Source organism: Phoca vitulina, unplaced genomic scaffold (genome assembly GCF_004348235.1).
Source record: "Phoca vitulina isolate PV1807 unplaced genomic scaffold, GSC_HSeal_1.0 scaffold33, whole genome shotgun sequence".
In the NCBI taxonomy this organism is placed as follows: Eukaryota; Metazoa; Chordata; class Mammalia; order Carnivora; family Phocidae; genus Phoca; species Phoca vitulina.
Window position 1 is genome coordinate 16,299,714 of NW_022589736.1, and position 21,162 is coordinate 16,320,875.

Below are 21,162 nucleotides of genomic sequence, written 5' to 3' on the forward strand. Positions count from 1 at the left end.
GGCTAAGGCCTGATTGGTCAATTCAAACAACGAAAAAGCGGGGTTTGGGTAAGGTTCACGGGGGTCTCAGCTAAGGGGCGCACAAGGGGAAGGCTCCGGGAGGCTGGTAGGGGGGTCGCATGGAACTTACCCTCACCTGTGACATCCAGGGCACGCGCTCACGCTCACAGGGAGGCTGGTGTCTGTTCAAGGGCTGCAGGCTGCTGACCCCACAGTGTGGATGCCGAGGCACTATGATAGAGGGGCTTAGCTAAATCCTCCACAGCTCTCAGAAAGAAACCTCCCCAAAGCCAAAAACAAAAGATAATCCGCTCTCTGGGATATTCCACCCATAGAGTACAAAAAACCTTCCTAACATTCTCACCCTCCCTCCAGTGAATCCAATCACCATAGCTATGCACCTGTCTGCAAATCACTAACACGCCCCAGACCCTGCTCCCTGGATTCTGCTCCTCCACTCCTTCTCCGTCCCCAGCAGGCTTTCAGCTTTTTCCAAAGCACAATCAGGCTGGTAAAGCCCCTTCCCGGCCTCCCCCTCCCCACCACCTACCCGCAAGGCGTGAGCCTGGTGGCCAAATGGAAATGTGTCACAGCTGGGAAAGACAGCCGCCTGTCCGCCCCCCCAACTCAAGCTGCCCCCATCCCTGGCCGCCTGGACAAGTTCCCACCTCTCCTGGGACCCTCATTACATACATCAGGCCGTGTGACAGTGTCCCCTGGCTCTTGGATGTTCTGTCTTTTTTTTTTTCCTTTGTGTTTCAGTTGGGATCATTTCTATTGAGCACCTTCAGGCTCACGGAATTTGTCCTCAGCTGTGCTGGGTCTCCTGATGTTACGGGGATTTCTCATTGTTAGTGCCGCTTGTGTCTAGAATTTCCATTTGACCGTTTGGCTCTCATCCGAGTCTGATGCTGTTTATTGCTTTGCTCTCAACAATGGAATTATTTCCTGCTTTCCCGTGGGTCTGATAATTTTTTATTTTGAAAGCCAGGTATCACGCATAAAACAGAGATGGAAGGAAATAATTTTACCCCTGGGTTTGTGCGCATCTCTTCTGCTGGGCCCTGTGCAGAGCTGAGCCCATCTAGACTGGACAGGGCGGTCACTAAGAGTACTCCAGGGCAACACCAGCTTCCAAGTCCCTGGTGTCACTGTGCGCCCAGCATGGAGTTCAGGCTGCTAGAGCATTTTCTCAATTGTCCAGTCTTTCTAGTGCCTCATGGAACAGGCCCCACTGCCAGGCAGCTGGTCACCGGTGTCCGTGTTAGCCTCTGGGGTAACATGGGGAGTTCTTGGATGTCCCAGACAGGGGTGAGCTTTGATCCTAGGCAGGCCCTTCGTGCCTGGGCCTTGTGGGCGCGCCTTTCTCAGTGCCTGCCCCTTCTCGTTTCTGGGGTTGGTCTTGGGCGGAAGTTCCCTGCCCCTTCCCAGAAGTAGTGTTGGTATCCTTGTGGGTCCAAGCCCTCTCTCCACTCCTTCCTCGAGGGTAGAAGATTAATGCTTCACCCTCTGCAGCCGTGTGTCTTTGCCTGCGCCCAGGGAGAAAAGGTTGGCTGCCTCTCCTCCAGCAAGTTGAGGCTTTTGCCTGTGGGAGGGAAGGGCCTGGGCAGGGGCGGGGTCAGCACCCATCTCGAGGTCACAGCCCATTTCCTGCTGCCCGCCACCTCCACAGACCACACGGGGCTCCTTCTGGCCCCCTACCTCGCTCCCAGTCTTTCTCATGAACTCCTACTGGAGGCTGCAAGTTGCTGTGAGTCCATCTGACACATAGCCCCTCACTTGATCTCCAGCACTTGAACATTTTAGCTGATTTCTTCTAGAGTGTGCAGCACACGCCCCTTCCTCCTGTGCTTTGCCTCCATGAGCCTGCGTACACATTCCACTTCTCCCTTTAGGGACCTGCCCCTCCTTGGTATTTGGTTTCCAGTTTGCCTTGCAAATTCAGCTAAGTTCAAGGAAAGTTAGGATTTTGTAGTTTGTCGGGCTTTTTTTTTTCTCATTGGTAGGGACTGAGTAGCATTCCTCCATCCCAGGCAGAAGCAGGAATCCCCTCTTACACGCTCTGTCCTCCTCCACTCCATTCCCCACACTACCCGGAGGGATAAAAGTCATGACACATCTCGCCTTCAATCCTTTTGGTGGCTTCCTGTCCCTCTTAGGACAGCCAGAATCCCTTAGGAGGCCTACACGTGACCCCTGCCTACCCCCTCCACTTTAATTTGTCCCAATTCCCTCTTCGCTCTCCGAACGGCAGCTGTTAGCCTGTGCTCGTTCTATTCCCCCTTCCCCTGCTGCCTCTCTCCCTTTGCCAGCCTTGTCCCTATTCATTTGGATCTCAGAGTCCACTCCATTTCCCCAGGGAGACCTTGCTTGCCCCCCAACCCCCGCCATCATGCTCACAGATCACCCTGACCCTGGCAGCACTTGGCGCCTCTAGTCGCCTCCCAGCCAAATGCCTAAGTTACAGAAGTAATGAGATTGTTTATTTATCCGCATGTCCCCAGTGTTGAACCCAACACCCAGCACCCAGCTCAGTGAATGCTAAATGCTGTTGTTGTGACCACTGAGAACTGGGTGGAACCAACCCAGGGCCCTGCTTGCGTGAACCTGCTTTTGCTCTGCCCGTGACAACTGTCTGCTGACCATGGAGAGCTGGGAAATAGGGCGATGTTTCTGGGGAATGACAGTGCAAGGTACTGGCTGGTACTGGCCTCACCCAGAGTTGGAATTGGGTGTCCAGGCGCCATTGTGCTGCCACCTGCATTGTTCTAGAAGTCAGATGACCTCAGAAAATGGCCTGGCCCACAGCAAGTCTCAGACAGGTACTGACAGGTGCAGGTACCACTAGTAAAAAAAAAAAAAAGGTCTGTATTGCTGGAAATAGCAAAAGGGAAAGCAGTGAGGATGCACCACATTTCCTTTAAGTGAAGTTATTAACCGGGAGAGGCTCCGAGATGTTGTGTATGGAAAGTTACTCACCGGCTCTTTTCAGTTTCCTGCTTTGATATGCCATCTGGCTGTTCCTTCTTGCGATTCAACATGTTTTGTTGGATCTAAAAATGTAGCAAAGGTGAAATTGTTTTGATGGTTTGGGGTATTTTGAGAGATTTGTTTGATGATTTTCAGCTAATATCAACTAGCTGTTACTGCAACAAGTGGAAATTTGGCCCAGGTTTTATTTAGCGTAAATGGAGAGAGGTCAGTCGTGTGGGAAGTGAGAGAATGCACCTAATACCATTGTGTCCTGATGGGTCTTGGAGAAATTAAAAATACAAGACGTACAGAACATGAGACCTTAGAAGTAATTCTACCACCGGTGTCAGCTTTAGAAAAGCAGTATCTGGAAGTAAATCTTTTTGTTGGTGGTGGTAAGCATTTGTTGTTAAATGTAATTCTGTTTATTTTTAGCCTGGAAAGATGTAACTGGTGGAAGTTTTGATTTTCATGCACTCCCAGGAAATCACTTTTATCTTACGGAAACTTCCGATGAGACCTTCATCAAGAACTACATAACCAAGTGTCTAGAACTATTGATACTTGCCTATTTTTAGAGATTTTTCCTTTCAGTTTGAAGAGGGTCCAAAGTGATTATATGATACTCTTTTTAATTTTTTAGTAGTTCATTAGTTTTTTTCAGAGGTTGTGAAATTATTCTTTTGCTACTACCGGGCTGATGTGTGACACATAAATGTATTTCTTCACAGAGCGCTTATGGATCCAGAGACAGAAGACGACAAAGGAGTAAAGAATACTTCCGACAGGGTCCTTTATCTTCCTATCAGAATCTCATTTGAGTCTTATCTGTGGGAAGTTTGTCAACAAAACTTCTGCTTGGTAAATTATCCATTTTTTCCCTTAATTATTTTAACAGTGGAAATGAGGACCAGGGAAGATGCTAGAAAACAAATTGTTCCATCAGCACACGGTGGTGCAAAGCTTGATCCAATCTTTTGAAATTAGGGTCATCCCATTTAATGAGAAAATGTAACCTACTGCTTTATTAAAATAAGATAGTCCTGAGCCATCATTGGTGCCTCGACTGAGTGGGCAAGTCCTCAGAATGCCCGTAAGCCTGGGCCCCTCCTCACGGGCTTCTCCAACACAGGGCCTGGTGGCTCTGTGGGTGCTGCTCCTGTCCCCCGACCCTGGCAGTGACTGACTAGGGCCAACTGGAGTCCTCCCATGGACAGCCAGTCTGGTGTCTGGCCCCTGGTGTGTGGAGGGGCCCAGCACAAATGCCATGCCCGACAGGATGCCTCAGCCTTGCTCTGTGACAGTTTGCGGTTGACATAAGGAGAAAGCAGAACAGTTGGGAAAAACAGGAGCTAAAAGGGGAAAAAGCAGAAGTCGGGAAAATTCGCTGAGTCCAAATAAGGCAGAACACTACAAATGGGATTCACAGTCGCGGGTGGAATGAAGGGGCACCGCCCCCTTGGAGCTGCATGGCTCCTGCAGTCTCTGGTGAGTCCCAAACTGTGTTTGGCTCTTGGAATGCTGGCGCTGATTTCCTATGTCCCGTGGGGTCTTCACAATAAACTCCACTACTTGGTGTCACTGAGGTCTCTTCCTTAAGGCTTAAAGTACTTAACACAGCAATATATATTAAGGTTAAATTTTAAAGCATCTATTTGTTTATGATCACATAAGATGGGTTCATGTTTGTGTTAAGATTTTAAAATCCTATACATAGAATCTTTGATTGAGCAAAATGCATACAGGACACGTTTTACAGAATTTATCATTCCTTTCTAACAAAGGGCAAATCATATTAAAAATTCATCGTGGGAGGAGTTAGAATTCATGCAATCAACTTGGGCTAAAAATAGGCTGAAGCAAATTATGATACATGTTTAGTACCTGCTGTGCTTTACCCTTTGGTGTGACACCATTTCCAGGGCTCCCTTTATGGAAGCATGGGCACAAAAGTAATTTGATTTGTGATTATTCATTTGAAAAGTTTTTAGTTAATATGGTCCACAACGGGAATCACATGGTGTAGCCAATGCCAGACTTTTGGGGTGGGCCTTCTCACCTGCCTCTCCACCTGGTAGAGTTGAAGGCCACGTGGGAAGAGCTCTGAGAGCTTCCAAGCTCTCCATTGGAAGAAGCAGCCCTGTCGTTGCTGACGTCTCCCTTTTCTTGCATTTGGACTTTGACTTCATCATGGCAGACTCCCGACAATCTTCAGGTAAGACTTAGTAGAGATGAGAACCATCTTTACGTTCTAAAATTTTCCAGAATAGGAATCAAGCTAGATTCGTTTTTCATGAAACTTTTTATTTGGAGATAACTGTAGATTCACATAATACAGAACTACCCAGTTCCCCCAAATGGTAACACGTGCAAAACTCCAGTGTAATGTTACAGCCAGCCGTTCACAGTGATACAGCCAAGGGACAGAACATTCCATCCACACAGAATCCCTCCTGCTGCTCTTTCAAGCCACACCTACCTCCCTCTTCTGTCCTCTGTGGCAGTCACTATTCTGTTCTCTATGTCTGTAACTTTCCCATTCCAAGAAAGTTACATAAATGGAATCATACCCTGTGTAACGTTTTGGGACTGGCTTTTTTTCACTCAGAATAATTCCCTGGAAATTCATCTAGTCTATCTAGACTTTTTTTTTTTTAAAGTCACATGAAATCAATCTATCCCTCCTTGGTCATAGTATACCAAACCCAAACCCTTATCCAGGGAATAGAACTACACTGTTTTTTGAGATATTTATCCTATACAATCTCAAACAGATTTTAGAAGTGCTAAAACAAGACTATCTTCTTTCCAGGGAACCTGTGTGCGGCAAGAAAGACTGAGGATTAGGCCACTATGATATTCCAGACTCTGCATTTTCACTCCAATAAAAATGAATGTAAGAGCACAGTAGTTGTACGTTTTATTATCACTAGATACTACATTTAATTTTTCTGTCTTAAATGTAAAAATTTAAAGAAAAATAATTGAAAGATGGCTTTTTTCTTTCTTTGAATAGTCGTGGACTTGTAAGTTTATTTTTAAAAATTTTAGTTTATTTGTTGTTAGGTTTTATATAATGTATGCTTTAAATTGAAGGTAGGATAATTAGTTACCTCAATTATCAATTCTCAATTATCTGAAGAATCATTCAATTCTTACAACGCTGTGAGACTGATTTTTCCCCTCTACTCTATAGATGAGGCTTAGCAAGGTTAAGTAATTTGTCTCACGTCACCTACTAAAGAATTACAGAGTATGGACTGGAACCAGGTATGCTTATGATTTCCAAGGCCCCAAGCCAGTGAGAATCCCAAAGTTACATAGTGCAACAAAGGAAGAACCTTGTTATTGGTTCTTAACAAACTGTTTTGATCATATACCAATAATACTAACTCACTGTAGAAAAACAGATAAGCCAAAAAAAAATTGTAAATGTTTTGTGACATACTACCAGAGCAATACTTTTTTAAAAATCCTCTGGTTTTAGCAAGTAAAATTTCATTAAATACATAGTTTCAGCATACCTCTAATTAAGGATTATAATTCATGTTAACAGCAAACATACTCATGACATGAAAAGAGTTAACAGTGCATTTCTTCCTTAGATGTTAAGAAATGATACCGTTATGAAGGCTTCAAAAGAAAAACTTTCTCATAGATGAGCTTTAAATTCCATATTTTTCTATCAGCTTTTTTGCTTTAGAAATATAGGCACTCATGGCATCTTCCTTCAACCGCCCTAGAAAGACACAAACAGATTATCTCACTGACTGATGTATTGGGAAATTAAGAAAGTTTATTTCACTTATTTAAGAATTAACAACCTTTTTGGAGGTTCCATGCTTCCCATTTAGCCTTGCCTTTTAAATCTAACATTCCTGGACACTCTGCCAAAAGAAGGATAGATATATTTTCAAGTTTACTTTTTACTAGATGCTTTTATAAACATTGTTCAGATGAAATGTATTTTTTAAAATATGATTTTAAAAATATTAATATATTAATATATATTGCATTTTAATATATATATACACATATACACACACACACACACACACACACAATACCAATATTAATGTCTCCAACTACAGATTGTTTGTAGAGCCCATAGAGTTCTTTCAGTTCTTCATCATCTGGTCTTGTTTTCAGCTTCCTCACATCTTCTGCAATCCTATCAAAATCAGCCTAGAACAAAAGGAAGAAAAGGCAAACGGAGCATTCACTAACTTTCAACAGGCTCATCTAATTTAGGGGTATTTACCACCAAACGGTGGGAACGCAAAAAGAAAGAGGAAGGTTTCAAACAGAACTATTACTGGTCTGATTCTACCAGAATTATCCTAATTTATTTTAATTTATGGATACCTCTCCTGGTACTTACCTGATATTCAGACAACATATGGAGAACTACATAAAACTGTTATAAGTGAAAATTCCTTTTTTTTTTTTTTTAGTAGGCTCACATGGAGCCCAATGTAGGGCTTGAACCCACGACCCTGAGATTAAGACCTGGGCTGAGATCAAGAGTCGGATGCTTAACTGACTGAGCCACCCAGGCACCCTAATACTGAAATTTCTCAATACTGAAAATTTAAAAACTTTTAAAATTTTAAAAAATTTTAAAAACTGAAAAAGACATAAATAAATGAAAGATATTCTATGCTCATGAATTGGAAGAAATATTATTGTTTAAATGTCCATACTACCTAAAGCTATCTACAGATTCATTGCAATCAATCCTTATCAACATTCTAATGGCATATTTTACAGAAGTAGAAAAAACAACCTTTAAGTTTGTATAGAGCCACAAAAGACCCTGAACAGCCAAAACAATCTTGAGAAAGAATAACAAAGCTGGAGTCATGCTGTGTCCTGATTTCCAACTATATTACAAAGTTATACTAATCAAAACGGTATGGTATTGGCCTAAAAACAAACAGATCAATGAAACGGAATAGAGAGCCCAGAAATAAAAGCATGCATATATGGTCGATTAATTAATGACAAAGGAGCCAAGAATGTAGAATGGGGAAAGGTGAGTCATTAAACAAATGGTGCTGGGACAACCTGACAGCTACAGACAAAAGACCGAAACTGGACCACAAGCTGACACTACGCACTAAAACCAGCTCAAAGGATTTAATGTAAGGTTAAGTAAGACCTTTTGTTTAGATCTTGAATGTAAGACTTAAGACCACAAAACTCCTCAATAGAAAACAGAGGGGATAAGCTCCTGGACACTGGTCTCAGCTATGACTGTTTGGATCTGACACCAAGAGCAAAGGCTACACAAACAAAAATAAAGAAGTGAGACTCCATTGAACTAGAAAGCTTCTGCACAGTAAAGAAAACCATCAACAAAATGAAAAGGAAACCTATGGAATGGGAGAAAATATTTGCAAATCATTTATCTTTAAAAAGTGGTTAATATCCGGGGCGCCTGGGTGGCTCAGTTGGTTAAGCAACTGCCTTCGGCTCAGGTCATGATCCTGGAGTCCCGGGATCGAGTCCCGCATCGGGCTCCCTGCTCGGCAGGGAGTCTGCTTCTGCCTCTGACCCTCCTCCCTCTCATGCTCTCTGTCTCTCATTCTCTCTCTCTCAAATAAATAAATAAAATCTTTAAAAAAAAAATAAAAAATAAAAAATAAAAAGTGGTTAATATCCAAAATATATAAAGAACTTATACCACTCAGGAGCAAAAAGAAAGAAAAAATCCATTAAAAAATGGGCAAAGGAACTAAATAGACATTTTCCCAAAGACATACCAATGGAGGCGGTTTGATGCCTGCCTGTGCAGCTCCAGCCTTGTACCTCCCACAGCCCTGCATCAGTGATGGTGGAGGAGGGCCAGCATGCCTGGGGGAGGGGAGGAGGGAGAGGTCTTGCCTGGGTGGGGTTCAGCGGGTGGGGAGGAGAAGGCAGAGCACCACCTATTGGTCCGGCAGCCCAGCAATGCCTGTCAGGGAGGAGCTGACTGACCAGCACCCAGGAAGAAGCACAAAGGGGAGCAGCAGGTTGGGGATAAAGCACTCTTGAAGAAGACGAGCTGTCCATCCAACAAAGAAAACTCCTTCCAGATTACATTCCGGAGAAGTTAACTACAGTTGGACAGACTAACATAATGACATCATCAGAAAAGTTGAAAGAAACTCATTTGCAGAAGAAAAATGAAGAATGTGAAAAAGGAAGTGATTCCAAGAAAGCTGGAAAAAGGTACAAAAAGTACAGTCTATGGGCCAGAATAAAAGCCACTTGGCTCTAAGGCTAGAAGATCAAGATCTGAGAGATTCAAGGCAATAAGCAGCGAAAGCCTTTAGAGAGAATTCTTTATATGGTTCCAGAATCAACAGAACTACTGTAAATAAGTTCCTATGTCTTGAAAATAAGAGGTTACCAGGGAAAAGGGCCACCACCCAGTTTCTGAATAATGCTTGGGGAGCTCAGAAAAAAACAAAATGCCAAGAGGTTTAAAAGACAGTGGCTGGTCAGAAACATGAAAAATTCTAAGCAGTAAATCAAAGCTAAATGAAAAATGAGAACTTGTATGTATAGAGCTTATTCAGTTTAAAGAATTAGTTTTTTCTGAAAAAATCCAATAAATCATTTATAAATTAAAATAAATAAAGAGGGTGCCTGGGTGGCTCAGTTGGTTGAGCGACTGCCTTCGGCTCAGGTCATGATCTGGAGTCCCGGGATCGAGTCCCGCATGGGGCTCCCTGCTCAGCAGGGAGTCTGCTTCTCCCTCTGACCCTCCCTGCTCTCATGCTCTCTCTCTTATTCCCGTCTTTAAAAATAAATAAATAAATAAAGACATACAAATGCCATGTGATTCAGCAATTCCACCTCTGGGTATATATCCAAAGGAAGCAAAGTCCCTACCTCACAGTGATGCTGGCACCCCCATGTTCACTGCATCATTCTTTACAACAGTTAAGACATGGAAATTACAACCTAAGTGCCCGATGATGGATGGATAAAGAAAATATGGTATATATAGACATGCACACACATAATGGAATATTGTTCAGCCATAAAAAGGAAGGAGATCCTGCCATTTGCAGCAACGTGGATGGACCTTGAGAGCATTATGTGAGGTGAAGTAAGTCACACAGAGACAGACAAATACTGTAGGACCTCACTTACATGCGGAATCTAAAATAACTAAACTTAGAAAAACAGAGGATAGATTGGCAGTTGCCAGAGGGGGGTGAAGGGTGGGGGAAATGGTTGAATGTGGTCAAAAGGTGGGGGAAAAAATCTATCAAGAGAAATTTTAATACATATTTCTTTTTATTTTTTTTTAAAGATTTATTGATTTATTTGAGGCGGGGGGCAGAGGGGAAGAGAGAGAGAGGGAGAGAATCCCAAGCAGACTCCCTGCTGAGCATGGAGCCCGACAAGGGGCTGGAACCCACAACCTGGAGATCACAACCTGAGCAGAAACTAAAAGTCAGATGCTCAACTGACTGAGCCATCCAGGTGCCCCTACACATTTCTTTTTATAAGTTAAAAGCATATAAATTCCACAAATTGGAATATTCCACACAAAGGAATGTCTATGTGCTCCCAGTACTTTAAGATTTTATTTTTTATTTCTTTGAGTTATCTCTACCCCCAACGTGGGGTTCAAACGCAGAATCCTGAGATCAAGAGTTGTATGCTCCACTAAGCCAGCCCCCTGTGTGCTCCTAGCTTTATCCCTTCTCTTTTAACCTCTTTGTTTACCTAAAAAGGGCTTTGGTGACTACTTCCTTAATATAATTTTTCTATTCTTTTTTTAAAAATACACTGTATTTTACCTTGTGTTATTTAAATCAGGGATAAGCAGGAAACGTCACCAGCCTGGGTATCAAACAAGAGAAGCTCAAGGAGGCATTCTACCCCCATCTTCCATTGTCTCTCTCCAATGCATAGCTCCCTTTGATCCAAAGATCCAAAGTCCTAGTAGAGAAAGTGGATAGCCCCGCTGTCACGTCAGAACCCCAGGAATCTCAGCAGAGTTGCTGGATCAAGTTTCCATCCAGCGCCAGAGACAGGACAGTGGCACAGCTATAGCAGTTGTCTGGTGATGAACAGACATCACTTGTAAATCAGAGACCTGGTTCTCCAACCTAAATAACCTTGAAAAAGGCCCAGGGGTCTAAGAAGCATGGGTGCATGTGACAAGGGTCACACACCATGCCTCACCTTTCTGAGTGTCTTTCTAGGAAGTTGTCACCTGCTTCAAACAATGTCAGGGTTAAGAACACAGGTTCTAGGGGCGCCTGGGTGGCTCAGTCAGTTGAGCATCCCATTCTTGATTTTGCCTCAGGTCCTGATCTCAGGGGCGTGAGATGGAGCCCCACATCAGGCGCAGCACGGAGTCTGCTTGAGATTCTCTCTCTCTCCCTCTGCCTTTCCCTCTGCTCATGTGCGTGCACTCTCTTTAAATTTAAAAAAAAGAGAAAAAATAAATAAAAAAAGAACGCAGGCTCTAGAGCCAGACTGCCTTGATTAGAATCTCAGCTTCATCACTTAAGAGCTGTGTATCCTTGGGCAAGTTATTTAACTTGTGTCTGTTTTCTCGGCCAGAATATAGGACAATAATACCATCTATCCGCCAGGTTGTAAAGAAGATTTAAATAGGTTAACACGTGTAAAATATTTAAAATAGTGCCTGGGACATGGTGAATGTTTAATAAAGGTTACCATTATTATTTTAAGTCTTTTTGGGAAAAAAAAAACTAATTCTAGAAAAAAACTGAAAAAAAAAGTACTCATAATGACACAAAAAACACTTTGACTTAACAAATACAGAATTGTTTTTATACACTCAGCTTTGTAAGTTACGTAGAAAAAATAAAGACTAGCAAGAAATATACTAAAATATGAAAATAATAATTGCCTCTGATTATTGGTAAGTTCTCTGGGTTTTTCATGCTTTCTGTACTCTCCAAATGTTCTATAGTGTGCACATATTGTGCCTGAAGTAAGGATAAAATGAAAATGCTCCATAAGTGCCCAGGGCTTCCTCAGGGCAGGGCTCTTCAGAGAGGTGTAGGGATCTTCCCCTTCAGATTTATCAGCGTCTCAGGTCGTCTGCTTGCTGTGAGGTCTTGCACCCTTCTCCAGTGACAGCAACTCAATTCCTCTTGGCAAGCCAAGCCTCGAGGAGAATTCTAAGGCTTCTCAACAACCATACTAGGTCCCTGCCTTCCAGAAGGAATTTCTGGGAAATTGTTCTTCATATACGGGGTGGGGCATGGAACCGTGTGACAACCTAATAAAAGTCTTGGACACTCTCCACAAGAGGTCAGGCCCTGACGGGGTTTCACACACAACTTCAGGGATCCCTCTTCTTTCTCCCTTCCAGGGTAGAAGCCTGTTCCAGAGCAGGGGCCAAGATCGTTCTTTCCATCCAGCCTGCCCTTTTGTGGTGCCACAACTTGATACATTCCTGCTCCATGATGTGGTTCCAATGTACCCTCCTCTATGGGGCCTTTCCCAGTTCAACCACGATGAGCTCTAGGGGAAAGAACACTGGCCTCACATCAGGATCTTGGGTTTGAATTCTAGCTTTGAGACACAATGCCATGGGATTTTATGCAAGCAACAAAACTCCTTTGAGATTCAGCCTCAGGCAAAAAAATGATACTATCAACTTCAGTGAGAAGGTGTTAAGATTAAATCCCACTAAGAACAGATATATTCTTGATTTCGTTCTGGTGACTCTGCCCACCCAGAGCTCATCACTCGGCTTACGCTACTTAACAGATGTACTGAACACCTGTGGTGCACAGGCCTTTGCTAGGCAGACAGGGATGAACAGGGCAGCCGGCGCTCAAGGAGCTCAGCTCTGGGGGGAGACGAGCAGGTCAACAATGATCGTGAGAGACTTGCTCCAGTGGAGGAGCTGTGGGCCCTCTGGGGACGCAGAGGCAGGGGTGTCAGCAGGTGGGGAAGCAGCTTTCCCAGCGGAGATGGCGCTTAGCTAAGCCCGAGGGGACAGCACCTGTTGGATGGACAGGAGCATGGAAGGGTGTTCCAGGTGGCACGGACAGCATGTATTAGGGCTCAACAGGAAAGCCAGGTGGGACTGGATTTGTTCCCCATATATGCATAACAGAGGCAGGCGTAAGTATTCATGCCTTACAGAGAGCACTGGTAGGCAGTACCAGCCCCTCTGAGTCCTTGGTGAATAAATCAATGAGTGAGTGAATATTAGGCAGGTCTGAAAACTATCAGAGATGAGAAACAGCTTTAAATGTACAGTTGTTTACATTTAATTTCAAAGCATTCTGAGTCAAAGGGGGAGTTTAGTAATATCCCTGTGCCACTGTGGAGCTGGGCTCATTGCTTTTGGTGAGGAATTTCAGCCTTTGCTAGCTCATTCTTCTAGCACTGGGGCCTCGGGGTCCTGCTTGCATGCATGTGTACATCATCTCCCTCAGAAGGCCTCTCCCCAGACTCTCTCCTGTTCATGTTTTCATAAGGCCCTCTGACCACACCTGGTGTAGCAGTGACCCCAGTGTCCCCACCAACACTCACAGGGGGTGCATCCTGCTTTCCTGGAGCTGGAACGCTCAACCCTCTTACCACCTAGGAGTACTGACCACCCTAGCCTCTGGGTAAATTTGCTTTCCAATTTCATCACAGCTGAAAATAGCCTCTGAAGGTGACTCTCACCTAATCTAGTTTTACTTTCTGCAGCCAAAGAACATGGTCATCCCACAATACGACGTTGACAAAACCTTTTTTGTTTTTTAAAGATTTATTTATTTATTTTAGAGAGAGAGTGTGTGTAAGTGGGGTGAGGGGTAGAAGGAGAGGGAGAGAGAGAATCTCAAGCAGACTCCACGGTGAGCGCGGAGCCCAATGTGAGGCTTGATCTCACAACCCTGAGATCATGACCTGAGCTGAAACCAAGAGTCGGACGCTCAACCAACTGAGCCACCCAGGTGCCCTGACAAAGCCTTTTTGAGCAATCATTTCCCATTGAGGAGCTGAATTAGGAAGATCATAAATTCTCACACTGCATGGTTCTTAAGTCATACAAACATGCATGGAGGGAAAGGGGTTAATTATTTGCCCATTGTAAAATCGTGAATCCCCAAGACTCAAAAAGATGTAGCTTCTTGAAGAAGCAGTCCACCTTTGAGCATCATCTTCTAAAAAAGAAATACATCTAGTTTACCTGGCTCTCAGCTTTGCTAAAAGTTTTGCTACTGAAGTAAACATATTGTAAGTTTAAAATAAAGTTTGGAGGTTATAGCTGAATTAGAAATCCCATTTGTTTGCCAAATAAAAGAAAATACTAAGCTAAAAAGGAATACAGTTTTGATATTGAAAGGTTTGATTATTTTGAGGAAAGCTCAATATGAATTATTTGTCCTACATAAGCGAAAAATATCTAAATGTGCAAGGACACACTTTCCTTATTGGGTACTTACTACATGCCAGGCACTGTTTTACTTGCTTTATGCATGTAGCTCATTTAATCTTGACAGTCCCTCTCCTCCATTTTTGGATGAGAAAACAGGCACAGAGAGGTTAAGCAACCACATCACAGGCTAAGAAGGGGTGAGGTTTGGATCTGAACCTGGCCGACTCTGGAGTATGTGCCTTTAGTCACCATAACATACTGCTTAAAGAATCCTTACGGGGGGGCACCTGGGTGGCTCAGTGGGTTAAGACGCCCAACTCTTGATTTTGGCTCAGGTAGTGATCTCAGGGTCCTGGGATCCAGCCCCACCTGGGGCTCTGCGCTGGGCGTAGAGCCTGCTTGAGGATTCTCTCTCTGCCCCTCCCTCCCTCCCTCCCTCCAAAATAAAAATAAATCTAAAAAAAAAAAAAAAGAATCCTTAAAGAAGTGAGCCATGCTCATTCTGTGAAATTGTATGCAGGTATTTTTTCAAATTTTATTTTAGAAGAATATTTAACGATGAAAAATGCTCCTAATATAGTGATAGGTACAGGAACAAAACTGTATATACTTAAGAGTATAATCGAATCAGGGGCGCCTGGGTGGCTCAGTCGTTAAGCATCTGCCTTTGGCTCAGGTCATGATCCCAGCGTCCTGGGATCGAGTCCCACATCGGGCTCCCTGCTCGGCGGGAAGCCTGCTTCTCCCTCTCCCACTCCCCCTGCTTGTGTTCCTGCTCTTGCTCTCTCTCTCTCTCTCAAATAAATAAATCTTAAAAAAAAAAGAGTATAATCGAATCAGTGTGTGTATATACACACATATGCCCATGCATGTACATATGCATGCACATGCATGTGCAAGCACACACAGGCACATATATACACACACATTTTTCACACATACAAGAATGTAATCCCTCATGTTAGCAGTGGTTATCACCTGGGTGAAGGAATTCCTAGTGGTTTTTACTTACTTTATATCTGTTCTCTTTCCCCAAAGTTCCCACCCTGAACATATATTTTTCCGCATATCAGCAAAACTACTATTTTGTAGTTTTACAGATCTCTGCTGTTCAGAGAAACACTTGCCTTACCAAGGAGCGAGGGGGCGCGGGTGGGACCCCAGCCGCCCTCGCCTCCGTCTCCCAGATGGAAAGAGCGCGCGGAGCAGGGCCGCCCGGTGTCCGCCCTCCCCCGGGCCAGCGCTTACTTTGCGAGTAACCAATCCCCGGGGTTCACAAGTGTTGCCATAGGGAGCCCCGGCTCGCGGTCAACAGATGGCACCGGTGCGGTCCCCACTGCAATAAGCGGGTGCTCGCGATGGGGGTGGGAGGGTCTGCGGGGTCACTCCGGACAACTCCGGGGGGGTGGGACTGGGGGCGCGAGGACTGCGGGCGACAGCTGTCCCAGACTCCAGTTCCGAGTCGCCCGCCACCCAGGGGCGTCACGCCTGCCCCAAGCCCCACTCGAGCGCTTCCCTCTGAGGAGGAAGCCCTCTTGGGCGGCCTCTGCACCCTTCGACTCACCTGCAAAGAAGACATGGTGACAGCACTCAGCTACTGCCGCACTCCCGAGGCGCCGGTCCCTAGAGCCCGGGCGGCGGGCCTCCTTAAATGGAGGCGCGCCTCCACCCGCCGGCTCCCATTGGCTGCGCTGTGGGCCCGGCCGGTTCCCATTGGCCACCAGTACTAGGGGGCGGGGCCTAGCAGTGAGTGGCACCTGCCCTGACCTCGGCGCCCGGCCGCGTCCCAAGCGGCGCGTCAGGGTTGTGAGCCGCCAGCGCGGCTGCAACTGGAAAGGCGAGGAGCAGGGAATTTAAATGAGTTCCTCTCCGCTCTTGGCTCCCTCCCCAATTCTTTCTCAAGAGGTTGTTTGCAGGACATCGGGAAATCTCCCTAGGGCACGGACCTCAGTGGGGATTCCTTTTGGTATATATCTCCCTCTGCCCTCTCGTACTTCCTAGAAACCTGGATGGCAGTTTTTTGAGAACTCTCAAGCCTCCTCTCATATCTCTAGGCACACTTCATCAGGAATGAAAAAGGCGTCTTCTCTTTAAAAAGCAAAAACGCATTCTGAACACGTGCTGCAACCCCCCTAACTAGCTCTCGGTTATTGTAAAGGCACAGAAGCACGCACCCATTCAGTTTGACCCCATTCTCCAGGGCAACAAATCCAATGTCACTGCAAGTCTGCAGACACACAGAATGGGGTTGTGATTCACATTTGATTAAGTTTTCAAAGAACTGGAACAGCATTTCTTGGTCATAGGAGGAGTTCATTTCCGACTCTTTTAAGAAGAAACCTTCGTGGAGCGGAATGACTGGAAGAACTGACAAATTCAGGGTTTAGAGAGTTATCGATCTGAAACGTCTAACATAACAATGCAAGTGGTGATGAAAGGACCCAAAACATTTTAGCCTGTTTTTGCATAAAACTACATTTAAAAAATATTTGCTTGGGGCGCCTGGGTGGCTCAGTGGGCTAAGCATCTGCCTTCAGCTCAGGTCATGATCCCGGGGTCCTGGGATGGAGCCCCACGTAGAGGGCAGGGGGGAAAATCCCTGCTCAGCAGGGAGTCTGTTTCTCCCTCTCTCTCTCTCCCCCCCGCTTGTGTTCTCTCTGTCTCTCTCTCTCAAATAAATAAAATCTTTAAAAAAATTTGCTTTACCGGGGCGCCTGGGTGGCTCAGTCGTTAAGCGTCTGCCTTCGGCTCAGGTCATGATCCCAGGAACCTGGAATCCAGCCCCGCTCAGCGGGAAGCCTGCTTCTCCCTCTCCCACTCCCCCTGCTTGTGTTCCCTCTCTGTCTGTCTCTATCAAATAAATAAATAAAATCTTAAAAAAAAAAATTTGCTTTACCTTTTCATGTAAATCCCTTGGTTTTTAAATCTCAAAAATACTTTCATGGTATAATCAATGAATTTTTAAGTAAAAGACAAAAAGCAAATGTTAGCAAAATCTACTGGCCAGGATTTTTTAGTTTTCAAATTTGCAGGTGATGGGAAATACACTGTGGGGTACAAAGGCAAATGGCAACTTCAGAACAGTGAGTGCTTTCTCTGCTGAGGAAGCCCTAACAGTGTTTCAGTAGGGAAATACTGGGGACAAACTCCATCATTGAGGTGTATTTAGAGCTGAGACATTTGGGCATTACAGTCATTATAAGAAATCAGGAAAAGGGGAAAGGGAAGGTACGCTGTGCTCTGTTTTATTCTCTAAGTCTAGAATATTCTTCTAAGAACTCTTTTCAAAGCATGTTCTTCTCTTGAGTTGCCCTCCCATAAACAGAGGCTAGAGCCATGGTGTCTTGTTCCGCGGAACGAAAAGAGAGAAAAGACAATTGAAATACTGATGTCTTCTGCCCAGTGATAATAATATACCAGGTACAGTAAAAACTCAGCTTTCCTTTGGGAGTGAGTCAATTTGGACAATCAAGTTCCCTTTTTTTTTTTTTTTTTTTTTACTATTTATTAAGTATTGATTACAAACCAATATACATACATCCATATATTTAAAATTCTAAAAATAATGGGCACATTTATGAACCTACCACCAGTTTAAGAAATAGAACATTACCTTTACCTTTGTGACTCTCCTGATTCCATTCCATCCTATCCTCCTTATTCATTCTTTCATTCATTCAAATAGTTATTGAGGGCCTAATATGAGCAAGGCACTGTTCTAGGTTCTTGAAAAACATTAGTCAACAGAACAAACAAGATCCTTATCCTTGCATTACATTCTGGTAGGGGGTCACAGACAATAACACATATAATAAGCAGATTATATAGTCTATTAAAAGGAGGTAATGTTATTTTTTTTTTTTTTTAAGATTGTATTTATTTATTTGACAGAGAGAGACACAGCGAGAGAGGGAACACAAGCAGGGGGAGTGGGAGAGGGAGAAGCAGGCTTCCCGTGAGCAGGGAGCCCGATGTGGGGTTTGATGCGGGGCTCGATCCCAGGACCCCAGGATCATGACCTGAGCTGAAGGCAGACGCTTAACGACTGAGCCACCCAGGCGCCCCATGTGGATTTATTTCTAAGGAACTTTATAATTTTTTATTATGTTAGATTAAATGTTTTTAAAAATTTCATTGTTTGTCCTTTTGTAACTGGTACAGAGAAAGGGAATTGATTTTTGTATGTTGACTCTTTATCCAGCAGTCTTGATAAATCTTTTGTTTTTCAGTAAATTATTTTGGGTTTCCTATTTAGCAAACAATAGTCTATGAGTAATGACAGTTTCATTTTGTCCTTTCCAATCCTCAGATCTTTCTTTTCTTTGCTTTTCTGCGGTAGCCAGGAACTAAGTATAATAATGAATAGGACAAGTAGTATATGATTCCTTAAAGGTAATGCTTCCAGAGTTTCACCATCAAATGTGGTATGTTCACTGCAGCTCGCTTATTTCAGTGGATATATATGTTTAGTATGTTTCTTCCTATTTGTAGTTTGGCAAAATTTGTTTTCACGAATGGATGTAGAATTTCATCAAAAGCTTTTTTTAAACATCTATTGGGATGATCACATGTGTCTTTAATCTTGTATTTTAATTTTTTTAGATTTTATTTATTTAATTGAGAGAGAGAGAGAGAGCATGAGCAAGAGAAAACATGAGTGGGGGGTGGATAGAGGGAGAGGGAGAAGCAGACTCCCTGCTGAGCAGGGAGCCTGACACGGGGCTCGATCCCAGGATCCTGGGACTACAACCTGAGCTGAAGGCAGACACCCAACTGATGAGCCACCCAGGCACCCCTTGAATTGTTTTTTGGGGGGTTCAAACTCACAACACCAAGATCAAGAGTTGCATGCTCTATGGACTGATCCAGCCAGGTGCCCCATGGGCTTTTTGTTTATTTTTGCTTTTTGTTGTTGAGTTGTAGTTTTTATATACTCTGAATATTAATCCCTTATCAGATATGATTTGCAAATATTTTCTCTCATTCTGTGGGTTTTCTTTTCACTCTTTTGATAGTGTCCTTTGATGTACACAAGATTTTATTTTATAATTTTTTTAAGTAGGCTCTATGTCCAACATGGAGCCCAACATGGGGCTTGAACTCACCACCGTGAGATCAAGACCTGAGCTGAGATCAAGAGCCAGGCGCTCAACCAACTGAGCCATCCAGGTACCCCAAAAAGTTTTAATTTTGATGCAGATCCAATTTATCTATTTTTTCTCTTGCTGTCTGTGCTTTTGTTGTCATGTCCAAGATATCATTACCAAATGCAATGTCATGAAGACTTTCCCCTACGTTTTAAGAGTTTCAGTTTTAGCCCTTAAGCTTAAATCTTTGATCCACTTCGAGTTAATTTTTTTTAAGATTGATTTATTTATTTTGGAGAGAGAGAGCAAGCACGAAAGCAGGAGGGGCAGAAGGAGAGAGAGAATCTTAAGCAGATTCTGTGCTGAGCACAGAGCCTGATGCAGGGTGTGATCTCACAACCCTGAGATCATGACCCTGAGATCACGACTTAAGCCAAAACTGAGAGTTGGATGCTTAACTGACTGCCACCCAAGTGCCCCACTTTGAGTTAATTTTTGAATGGGATATAAATAAGGGTTCAACTTCATTCATATGCATGTGGATATCCAGTTTTCCCAGCACCGTTTTTTGGAAAAAAACCTCCTTCCCCATTAAATTGTCTTGGTCTCCTTGTCAAAAATTAATTGACCATATATGTGAGAGTTTATTTCTGGGCTCTCTATTCCACTGTCTGTCTTTATGCCAATACCACACTGTTTTGATTATTGTAGATTTGTAGTAAGTTTTTAATATCAGGAAGTGTGAGTCCTTCAATTTTGTTCTCCATTTCCAAGATTGTTTTGGCTATTCAGAGGTTCCTTGAGATCCAGTATGAATTTTAGGGTGGGTTTTTCTAATTCAACAAAAACAGCCATTGGGATTTTAATAGGGATTGCATTGAATCTTTTTTCCCACAGTGCTTTTCATCACCTAATATACTATATATTTTACTTTCTTTGTTTTACTGTCCATCTCCTCCATTAGAACTTTGGTTCACTGCTTTATCCCTAACTTAGAATTCAATAAATACTGTTATCTGTTGACAAAAGGAAGGAAGGAAACATTCTTATGTATCTAGCATCTGGCACATTGCTTGACATAAAAGATGCTCAATAAAAACCGGTGAATAAAGTAAAATGCTATTTATATTTTTCACCTAATACATAGTTATAGACATATATACATATTTCTACATTAAAAGTGCTTCTCAATCATTCGTTCTCATATTGCTTCAGAAAGAATTCTGTGATAATTTAATTCATATAAATTTCTATACTTTAAATAATTCTAAAATTATAGGTTTATGTTTATGTATATGTATGGCATATTTTGAATAGTTATCTGCAGCTGACTTTATATCATATAGACACTTATTTCCAAAATTACTGTTGCTGGCTCTTTAGGACCTATGGAAAATCTAAAGCCTAGCATCATACCACATTAGGCTTTTGCCTGTAAAAATAAAACAAAACTCTAATAAATAGTCTACTTTAAAAAAAGGAGCAGGGGCGCCTGGGTGGCTTAGATGGTTAAGCGTCTGCCTTCGGCTCAGGTCATGATCCCAGGGTCCTGGGATCGAGTCCCACATCGGGCTCCCTGCTCAGTGGGGAGTCTGCTTCTCCCTCTCCCTCTGCCTCTTCCCCTGCTTGTGCTGTCTGTCTCAAATGAATAAATAAAATCTTAAAAAAAAAATCCCAGCTTTGTGACCATTTGATGTAAGGTTTTTCAAATCTCTCCTTTATAATAGAAAGACAGCTCTC

The 21,162-nt window shown here is 43.5% G+C and overlaps 1 protein-coding gene and 1 pseudogene across 1 annotated transcript; one reads left to right on the plus strand and one right to left on the minus strand.

Moving 5' to 3' along the window:
• Positions 1-5,256: 5,256 nt before the first annotated feature.
• On the minus strand, positions 5,257-15,975 carry ACBD7 (acyl-CoA binding domain containing 7). Its single transcript, XM_032425730.1, has 4 exons — positions 15,900-15,975; positions 7,041-7,158; positions 6,798-6,860; positions 5,257-6,712 (listed from the first exon to the last, which is right to left on the minus strand). Exons 1-4 carry the CDS (start codon positions 15,912-15,914, stop codon positions 6,639-6,641), a joined length of 270 nt encoding a protein of 89 aa, XP_032281621.1. The 5' UTR covers positions 15,915-15,975; the 3' UTR covers positions 5,257-6,638.
• Positions 7,999-9,487, plus strand: LOC116645365 (annotated as a pseudogene).
• Positions 15,976-21,162: the final 5,187 nt, after the last annotated feature.

Excerpts from the sequence above, each read along its gene's own strand:
- ACBD7 (XM_032425730.1), bottom strand. Across the intron at positions 6,861-7,040 it reads AGTTGGAGACATTAATATTG|AGTGTCCAGGAATGTTAGAT; the intron begins GTATTGTGTGTG and ends TTCTTTTGGCAG. Across the intron at positions 6,713-6,797 it reads AGCATGGAACCTCCAAAAAG|GGCGGTTGAAGGAAGATGCC; the intron begins GTTGTTAATTCT and ends GTGTCTTTCTAG.